The sequence below is a fragment of the Mandrillus leucophaeus genome, unplaced genomic scaffold (genome assembly GCF_000951045.1).
Source record: "Mandrillus leucophaeus isolate KB7577 unplaced genomic scaffold, Mleu.le_1.0 Scaffold475, whole genome shotgun sequence".
Lineage (NCBI taxonomy): Eukaryota > Metazoa > Chordata > Mammalia > Primates > Cercopithecidae > Mandrillus > Mandrillus leucophaeus.
This window is the reverse complement of record NW_012105087.1, coordinates 1005295-1016052: the sequence shown is the minus strand read 5'-3', so window position 1 is coordinate 1016052 and position 10758 is coordinate 1005295. Positions and strand designations below refer to the sequence as shown.

General features: G+C 38.2%; 1 protein-coding gene across 3 annotated transcripts in view; it reads left to right on the top strand.

The window, feature by feature from the left end:
* The window catches only part of FMO5 (flavin containing monooxygenase 5), a 42805-nt gene extending 34515 nt beyond the window's left edge, over window positions 1-8290 (top strand). For 2 of the 3 annotated variants that reach the window (XM_011995199.1, XM_011995201.1), the window contains 2 exons: window positions 444-516; window positions 4842-6681. In XM_011995199.1, the coding sequence (XP_011850589.1) occupies window positions 444-516; window positions 4842-5187 (419 nt within the window). In that variant the 3' untranslated portion in view covers window positions 5188-6681. Of the gene's footprint in view, window positions 1-443; window positions 517-4841; window positions 6682-7622 lie in introns of those variants that run through there. The other variant, XM_011995200.1, reaches the window with a different exon arrangement.
* Window positions 8291-10758: the final 2468 nt, after the last annotated feature.

Sequence of the window (10758 nt, the reverse complement as noted above, 5' to 3'; positions counted from 1 at the left end):
AAAAAAAAATTATTATTTTTACTCCTTCTCTTTCTGTTGATATAAGGCCCCTTTGTTATGAAGAATACAAGTGCAGGTGTGTTTCCCCACTCCCCTGCCCTTTAACTTTGTAACTGATTTTCCATATACTTTTAAGGCCATTTTCTCATGTCCATATTTCATTTCCCAATTGAAAGACTACATCAGGGAGGAGGCAGGTATTGGTTGGAAGTCAGAGTAGGGGAAATCTCTTCCAAAGACAAAGGAGAATAAGTAGAGTAAGCTACAGATGTTAATATTATATTGTGGTGGTGGTAGAGTAATGATCAAGGGAATTGTAACCTCCTTGAGTACAGGAAACTATCCTGTATTTCTTTGAATTCTCCATAGCATAGTAATTGTTTATAGGATTAGTGTTCCTACTGAGGTAATTTTACAGTTAAAATTTTAATTTTTATCTTTAGGGCTAAAGACATTGCCCTCACAGAGTGAAATGATGGCAGAAATATCTAAAACTCAAGAGAAAATTGAAAAAAGGTAAGAAAATCTCCCAGGAAGATATATGGTTACATTTCTACTTATTTCTTAATAAGAGAAATATTGTACTATATTTATCTTCCTCATGTTAGCTTGAGGATTTAGATTCTATTATGAAGAAAAAAGGAAAAATAGTCTGTGACAATAGAATGGAGAAATAGCACTAGTAGTCTAAATATGGATAAGAAAGGAGAGAAAAGTTTTAGGTGTCTAAAATCCTATGTTTAATGCCTTACAAAAGTCACATCGGAAAACACATTTGGAAATACAATCAGAAGGCAGAAGGTGTATTATTTTTGTGAGGATTACTTGACGTGCTAGTAGACTTGCCAGAGGAAGGAAGAGTGACAGTGGATGAATGAGAGGCAGCTATGGGTGAATTACAAATCTGTAGGTAGATTTACAAGTCTGCAGTGGCCACTTTGCTGGCTATGCTCATGTGACAGCATGCTCAAGTCACAGTGGCTCATGGTATGAATAGTCCATGTGAGCTGGGAACATGGTAACAGCCAGCTGCTTAGTGTTTTGGTGAACACAGTCATTTAGCAGTCTGAATTTCAGAACTTAAGCTCAATCGCTGGGTGTTTTTCATTTGGACAAAGTGAAAATTGATGGTAAGTCTCCAAATTTCTGTGGAAAACTGACAGACAATCGTTCCAGGCCTAAAGAGGTGGTTATCTTCAACTGATTATACTAGCTTAACTTTCCTTCAGGTAGGAGGAGAAGAAAGTTTTTATTTAATTCCATTACCACTTCCAGGCGCTCTCCTATTTTCCTCCTTCCTTTCACTGCCAAACTTCTGCACTAAATTTTCTAAATTCTCACCTTTTGCTCCCTCCTACGCCTTCTGCATTGTTAACTTCCATCCTTACTCCTTAAACTGCCCTTTTTATTTTTATTTATTTATTTATTTATTGAGACGGAGCCTCACTCTGTTACCCAGGCTGGAGTCAGTGGCACGATCTTGGCTCACTGCAGCCTCTGCCTCTTGGATTCAAGCGATTCTCCTGCCTCAGCCTCCTAAGTAGCTGGGACTACAGGTGCACACCACCAAACCCAGCTAATTTTTGTATTTTTAGTAGAGACAGGTTTCTCCATGTTGACCAGGCTGGTCTCAAACTCCTGACCTCGTGATCCACCCGCCTCAGCCTCCCTAAGTGCTGGCATTACAGGCAGAAGCCACCGTACTGGTCGGAAACTGCTCTCTTAAAGGTCACCTGTGACCAGCTTCATTTTCCTTCTTCTCACTACTGAGTTTGGTGCTTTTAAACATTTCTTCCTTCTTGGAGTGCTTTCTTTTCTGGCTCTAAAGTATCTTATTTTAACTTTCCTCCTCTCTTTCCTTTGACTTATTTTTGTCTAACCACCTTCTGACCCTGAGTAGTCAGTAACCCAAGGATATAATATAACCTTTATTAAAGGCTATGTATATAAATTGTTTTATATGAGTTTATTTAATCTGCATAATCAAGGTAGAAGATAGTGAACCTCTTTTGTGAAACCTTCATGAATACTATAGCTTTTTTTTTTTTTTTTTTTTTTTTGAGATGGGGTCTCACTCTGTTACCTAGGCTGGAGTGAAGTGGTGTGATCTTGGCTTATTGCAACCTCCACTTCCTGGGGTCAAACAATTCTCCTGCCTCAGCTCCCAAGTAGCTGGGACTACAGGTGCACACCACATATGGATAAGAAAGGAGAGAAAAGTTTTAGGTGTCTAAAATCCTATGTTTAATGCCTTACAAAAGTCACATCGGAAAACACATTTGGAAATACAATCAGAAGGCAGAAGGTGTATTATTTTTGTGAGGATTACTTGACGTGCTAGTAGACTTGCCAGAGGAAGGAAGAGTGACAGTGGATGAATGAGAGGCAGCTATGGGTGAATTACAAATCTGTAGGTAGATTTACAAGTCTGCAGTGGCCACTTTGCTGGCTATGCTCATGTGACAGCATGCTCAAGTCACAGTGGCTCATGGTATGAATAGTCCATGTGAGCTGGGAACATGGTAACAGCCAGCTGCTTAGTGTTTTGGTGAACACAGTCATTTAGCAGTCTGAATTTCAGAACTTAAGCTCAATCGCTGGGTGTTTTTCATTTGGACAAAGTGAAAATTGATGGTAAGTCTCCAAATTTCTGTGGAAAACTGACAGACAATCGTTCCAGGCCTAAAGAGGTGGTTATCTTCAACTGATTATACTAGCTTAACTTTCCTTCAGGTAGGAGGAGAAGAAAGTTTTTATTTAATTCCATTACCACTTCCAGGCGCTCTCCTATTTTCCTCCTTCCTTTCACTGCCAAACTTCTGCACTAAATTTTCTAAATTCTCACCTTTTGCTCCCTCCTACGCCTTCTGCATTGTTAACTTCCATCCTTACTCCTTAAACTGCCCTTTTTATTTTTATTTATTTATTTATTTATTGAGACGGAGCCTCACTCTGTTACCCAGGCTGGAGTCAGTGGCACGATCTTGGCTCACTGCAGCCTCTGCCTCTTGGATTCAAGCGATTCTCCTGCCTCAGCCTCCTAAGTAGCTGGGACTACAGGTGCACACCACCAAACCCAGCTAATTTTTGTATTTTTAGTAGAGACAGGTTTCTCCATGTTGACCAGGCTGGTCTCAAACTCCTGACCTCGTGATCCACCCGCCTCAGCCTCCCTAAGTGCTGGCATTACAGGCAGAAGCCACCGTACTGGTCGGAAACTGCTCTCTTAAAGGTCACCTGTGACCAGCTTCATTTTCCTTCTTCTCACTACTGAGTTTGGTGCTTTTAAACATTTCTTCCTTCTTGGAGTGCTTTCTTTTCTGGCTCTAAAGTATCTTATTTTAACTTTCCTCCTCTCTTTCCTTTGACTTATTTTTGTCTAACCACCTTCTGACCCTGAGTAGTCAGTAACCCAAGGATATAATATAACCTTTATTAAAGGCTATGTATATAAATTGTTTTATATGAGTTTATTTAATCTGCATAATCAAGGTAGAAGATAGTGAACCTCTTTTGTGAAACCTTCATGAATACTATAGCTTTTTTTTTTTTTTTTTTTTTTTTGAGATGGGGTCTCACTCTGTTACCTAGGCTGGAGTGAAGTGGTGTGATCTTGGCTTATTGCAACCTCCACTTCCTGGGGTCAAACAATTCTCCTGCCTCAGCCTCCCAAGTAGCTGGGACTGCAGGCGCGCTAACAATGCCCAGCTAATTTTTGTGTTTTCTGTAGAGATGGGGTTTCGCCATGTTGCCCAGGCTGATCTCGAACTCCTGAGCTCAAAGTGATCTGCCTGCCTCAGCCTCCCAAACTGCTAGGATTACAGGCGTGAAACACCATGCCCAACCTCGTGAATAGTATAGATCTTGACCTACTATTATAGGACAAATAAATGTATGCCTACAAACCCTTAAGCCAACATATTGTTCATAACGGAAAGCTCTCAAATTTTTTACAGTTTTACCTTTTTCTCTCCTAAACTTAGTCCCATTTCAATAAATTCCTACTTGACCCTCTATCAGGTCCTCTGAAATTCCATCTCACCAGTTCTACCTCAAATTTATTTTCTATCATTTTTTTCCTGTCCCTATCCCTGGATTCTTCAATCTCAACTGGCTTGATTTGGCTTTTCTCTTCTTCTCTGTCCTACAGTTCTTTCTTTTCATTACAGAAAGTAAAAAGTGAAAGTCACTCATTAGCTCACCAAATCCCACTCCACCACACAGATATCACTGTTAATCAAACACATTTTCCCCCTAAAAAGTTGTTTTAAGTCTTTAAATCTGTACTTGGTATAATCATTTCATTTGTCTCCATTTTGGAGGGCTACTTCCTCTTGTGGAGTAAGTCATTCTCCCTCATCCTTTCAGGATTCCAAATTAACATTGGCCCTGGGAAGTCCTGCCCTGTGGACCCTGTCACCATTCCCTCATAAAATAATTGAGGATGCCATACTTGAGAATTTTTGTGATGGGTTTTCTCTTTCTCCTAACATCAGAGTCCTTTGTATCTGAATGTGCTATACCTGTCCCTCATCTTATCTGTATCTTTCACATCCTTCAAGAACCTAACGATTACAGCTCTCTTTTAACTATCCCCTCTCCACATTCCTATTTAGCAGTCTGAAACCACTCAGAAGTCTCTGCTTCATGTTTATCTCTTTTATCTCCTTTTGTAGATCCTAAGATCCTTAAGGACAGTGACAAATGTTTTATCTTTCTCCTCTATATTCCACAGCTCCTAGTCCGATATTAAGCCAATAGCAGGCACTCAGAAGGCTGTAATTGATTGACTGACTGATTGAATTATTGCTAGGCCACGGTTTCTGTCTTTTCTACTTCAGGTATGTGGAGAGCCAACGCCATACCATTCAGGGAGACTACATAGATACCATGGAAGAGCTTGCTGATTTGGTGGGGGTCAGGCCCAATCTGCTGTCTCTGGCCTTCACTGACCCCAAGCTGGCATTACACTTATTACTGGGACCCTGCACCCCAATCCACTATCGTCTACAGGGCCCTGGAAAGTGGGATGGGGCTCGAAAAGCTATCCTCACCACAGATGATCGCATCAGGAAGCCTCTGATGACAAGAGTAGTTGAAAGGAGTAGTTCTATGACTTCAACAATGACAATGGGCAGGTTTATGCTAGCTCTTGCCTTCTTTGCTATAATTATAGCTTATTTCTAGTTGTCCTATTGTCACTGCCCTGTTTTTCATTGGGCAGCTTATCTACAGATGCCTTCAGAATCTGACAAGATTGACTCTCAGTTTCATATTGCCCAGAAATCTACTTTAATGTCTCTTTCAAAAGCATTAATTCACTTTCCTTTTTCCTACAATGAAACCTGTTTTTCATTTGTAGTAACTCATCTCCCTTCCACTCGTGATCCATCACTCTTCCTTGTGGTAATCCCTAGACTGTGAGCTCAGGTACTCTTTTAGTCATCTTTGTATGTCTTTAGCAGAGTTCTTGACATGTGGTAGATGCTTCATAAATGTTTGTTGTTTATCAAATTTTATGGTAGGGAGAGTAAGTCAGCATCTGTGTAAAATCGCTTACTCCACGTAACTCTTCTGATAGGATTTGATTTTCTATTAGAAGCTCAATTTTTTTTTCATATTATAACTAAATGTTTCCTGAGAGATAAGAGAAATAATGTTCTTACAATAGTTGTATGTTTCTAAGATAAGACATAGATGCTTAAGACATTTTGTTTCACTTGCTGTTCACTAGTGTACTTGATACATGGTCATTTTTAGCCCTTTTCCTTAGGGACCATGTCTTTATTTTCTCAATAAAGAAATTACTTTCAACTTTCTAGGCTCACAGTCATTCAGATAATCTACCATCTGCCAATGAGATCAACTTGGTTGAGAATTTTGGGATTTTAAATTAGCTGTCCTACCTTCTTAAATCTCTTTGTTCCCATATTAGGATCCAACACAACTTTATCTTAGGAAATATGATAAGTAGCTTCCAACTGTTGTAGTGTGGTCTATAAATGTGATTTGATTCATCTTCCCCCACTCTAATTTTCTCCCCTTTTCTCCTCCCTTACATGGAGTCTAAGTAATAAGTATTTGAACAAGTCATTTATGTATTAAATTAGAATTGATATTAACTAAATGTACGAACATTCTGCTTATACCAGTTTTTCTCATGTCATAAAGTGTAGTTCTGAAAAACAGAGCACATGAAATGCAAAGCAGGGACTTAGGTTTACATCCCAGTGCCACTGATGATTCTGTTTTCTCATCTGTGGAAGTTTCACTGTTCTTGTTTCATGGAGAAATTCACTAAGTGTCAGCTGTCAGGCACATTGAACTCAGGTGATGTTCATAAATAGCTCTTGTACAATACGTTTGTATTTGGATTGCTGCTTATTACTTAACAACAGGATAAATTTGAACAATGGAAAAGAACAACATTAGAGATTATTGTCTTTCTAAATACAAACACATGTAAGAGAACCAGAAATGTGAGAACTACAACATCTTCTTGTTTAAGCATTTAGACAATTGCCTACCCTTTCACCGAATTTACCTGTGGAATGCCTTTTGAGAGTTAGAACTGAGAATTGGTATTACTTTTCAGGTCTTTTGCTTTCCATAATCCTTGTGATACTGGAGATTTATCATCTATTAAAATGAACCTAGTATTTTTAAATCTGCAGATCAAAAGCAAATTGAATGTCTCTTGCTTCCTTTTAATTTCTTTTAACATATAAATTCGTTTCTCTTTTAGCATATAAATTTGTTGAATTAACAGTCCTTTCATAATATAATTCCTAGTTTTCGGCAATAAGTACACCAGTTTCTTTTTAAAATTAGGAGTATGTAATTCTAAATTAATTGATTCTCTCATTGTACATATATATAAGGTTACAAAAAAAAAATCATTGGTTAATGATTTTTTAACTCAACCAAGCTAAAAGTAAGATGTGAACAGGAAATTGAACTAAAAACAACTTAAGATACAAAGCTCTTGTTACTGATAATGTCTAATAATATTCATCAATTTACTATATCTTGCTCTTACATTAAAATGTTCTATCATTTTCCTAATTATTTTAAAGCCGATTACAAATATATATATATATATATATTCTTGTAGTGCCAGAAAATAAGGAAGTGCTCAAAAAGCAAACTCAATGGCATATGTCAAAGGGACACAAGAGCCATCTCAAAGTGGTCCCAATGGCCAAAGCTAGAATAATTTGAGCAACAAAATAACCTAGTATTGAATTACAACATAAAATATGAAAAATGCCCATGAGTTCATGCTGATATAAATAAATGATTGAATAAATTAATAAATGGGGTAGAATAGATGAATCTCCCATGAAGGAGAATTCCAAATAACTTATGAACTCTGCCCTCAAGGATATGGAGCAGAACTTCTACTTCTCCAGTGTGAGCTGAATAGTGACTTCCTTCCAAAAATTACGTATGAAAAGGGGGAAAATAACTTTATAGTGGAGAAATCTGATAAACACTATCTCAGGTGATCAAGATTAACACTAACAGTAATAAGTCACATTGACAGTATGTACCTTTGAGATGAAGTGATAAGAAGGCCACTTTACCTCTCTGTGATATTCCTCTCAAAAACCATAATCCAGTCGAACCATGAGAAAAATATCAGACAAACCCAAGTTGAAGAATATTCTACAAATACCTGACTACCTCAAAACCATCAAGATCATCAACAAAGAAAGTCTGAGAAATTGTCCCAGAATAAAGGGGCCTAAGGAGACATGACATCTAAATGTAATGTAGTATCCTGGATGGGCTCCTGCAACAGAAAAAGAACTTTAAGTAAAAATTAAGGGAATATTAATAAAGTATGCATTTTGGTTAATAATGTATCAATATTGGTTTATTAGTTGTGACAAGTGTACCACAGGAATGTAAAATGTCAACAATAAAGAAAATTGGATGTGGGGTATATGAGAATGCTGTACTATTTTTGCAACTTTTCTTAAATCTAAAACTCTTATAAAATTTAAAAATAAAAAGAAGAAATGTGGAGTTATTATTATTTTTTGGCTCAGGATTTGACCCAGAGCTATGGTCTGGCAGAATTTTCTCAGAGGAGGAAAACTGGCTAGTACCAGTCATTCAAATTACTATGTTTTTCTATGATTTCTCCATAAATTAAGTTGCTTTAATAATGCATAATATAACTTAATGCAGCAGTTTTGCTTCCTTTGCTGAGTAAGTATGGACTATAATTATAGAGAATGTAAAATGGTGATATAAAGTCAAAATATACAACTTCTTAAAATCACTTAGATATGTTCTTTCTTGAAGCTGCGCACATTAAGCCAGCAGACCCCACTAGCAAATTTATGGTATGTTGATGTCATGTACATTCATAAATAAGATTATTTTACTTAATACTGGGCCCGTTACTTTTGTTAGGAATAATACAGCATTTAAACAACCTCCAGACTGCCTAATGGAATTTCTCAGAGCGCCAAGTTTTTCCATGCTTTTATACACATTCTTGTGCTGTACTTTCCTCTTGATAAATTCTTCACTGGCCCAGCTGGCTAACACCTATACCATTGTCCAGATTCAGGTCATCTGTTATCTCTTCAGGGAATACCTTTCTGACCCTCAGTATGAAATAGGTCACCTTCCTCTGTGCTCTCATTACAACTGGTGTCCTTCTCAATTACATTTTATGAATAGCCTTATCATACTATGTAACAATAGTTGGTTCTCTCACCTGTTTCCTCCTTGAACTAGTAAACTCCTTGATGGAATACATTTTGTACTTAATCTGTGTGTTCCTAGTGCCTGATGTAGTGGCTGGAACATAGTAAGACCTCAGTAAGTTAAGAATTAATTAATTAAATGAATACATTCAATATGGGAGGTAGATGACTTTTGAAGGATTAAATCAAACAGTGAATAATTTTAAAAAGTGATGAAGGAGATTAAAGGGTGATTAACATTTTGAAATGTCTGCAGGACAAGCATGCTCTTCCAAAACATATTCTGAGTCATTGATCTAAATCAGTTTGTTATCTTTAATGTTCAGTTGTGGTTTAAAACAAAAGTGTTATGTCCTTGTCTATAATTCATTTCCTCAATCAAACACAAGACATAAAAAGCCAAGATCTTAGTACAAGAAAGAAGGTAGGGTATATATATGTCATCCTTGACCCTCATGCTGCCCTAATTTCACTGCTGTTCTGTGGGGAAAAGAGAGAGAGATCAGCCTGTTACTGTGTCTATATAGAAAGAAGTAGACATAAGAGACTCCATTTTGTTCTGTATTTGAGATACTGTTAATTTGTGACCCTACCCCCAACCTTGTCCTTGCAAGAGACATGTGCTGTGGTGACTCAAGGCTTAATGGATTTTGGTCTGTGCAAGATGTGCTTTGTTAAACAAGTGCCTGAAGGCAGCTTGCTGGTTAAAGGTCATCACCATTCTCTTAATCTCAAGCACCCAGGGACACGTATACGGCCAAAGGTTGCAGGGACCTCTGCCTAGGAAAGCTAGGTATTGTCAAAGGTTTCTCCCCATGTGATAGTCTGAAATAGGGCCTCGTGGGAAGAGAAGGACCTGATCATCCCCCAGCCCGACACCCGTGAAGGGTCTGTGCTGAGGAGGACTAGTACAAGAGGAAAGAAGGCCTTTTGGCAGTTGTTGGCAGTTAAGATAGAGAAAAGCATCTGTCTCCTGCCCGTCCCTGGGCAATGGAACATCTCAGTGTGAGACCTGATTGTATGCTCTATTTACTGAGATAGGAGAAAACCGCCTTACGGCAAAAGGTGGGACTTGCTGGAGCAATGCTGCTAAAAGGTTTATGGAGATGTCTGCATATACATATCAAGGCACAGAATTTTCCTTTGAACTTATTCATGTCACAGAGATCTTTATCCATATGTCTTACTGCTGATTTTCTCCCTACAATGATCCTATTGTCCTGCCACTCCCTTATCTTTAAGATGGTAAAGAAAATTATCAATAAATACTAAGGGAACTCAGAGACCGGTGCCGGCATGGGTCCTCTGTATGCTGAGCGCCGGTCCCCTGGGCCCACTTTTTCTTTCTCTATACTTTGTCTCTGTGTCTCATTTCTTTTCTCAAGTCTCTCATTCCACCTAACGAGAAACACCCACGGGTGTGGAGGGGCAGGCCACCCCTTCACTGTTCTGCCTTGCTTTCCCAAATTCCCCAGCTCCTTTGAAGCACCCATAACTTCTGATTGAAGTTATTTACAGAATTGTTGACTCCCCTTCATTCAGTAAAGATTTTAGCACCAAGCGCTCTGCCTCTCCATAATATAAAACTACTCCTTAACACTGAGGTAGGTAATGCTTTCACCAATCCAATGTCTTAGTCAGGATTAGCTTCAGTTACATTTAACAGAAAAACCCCAAATAACAATAACTTAAATAAGATTTAAGTTTATTTTCCTCTTATATTAAAAAAGTCTGGAAGTAGGTAGTCCTGAGATGATATAACAGTTCTTCAGCTTCTCTTTCTGCTCCACTATTTTCAGCATGTACCTTATACTTCACGGTCCAGGATGGCCACTGTAGCTATAGCCATTATATGGACATTCTACACAGAAGGAAGGAGAAATGTAACAAGGGCACGCCCCTTTTCTTTTAAGGAGACTTTACAAAAGTTCCACATAACATTTTCACTTAGTCTTATTGGAAGAACTTAGTTACATATCTAGCTACTGGGGAGGCTACAAAACGTGTCTTTATACAGAGAGGCAATATGCTCAGG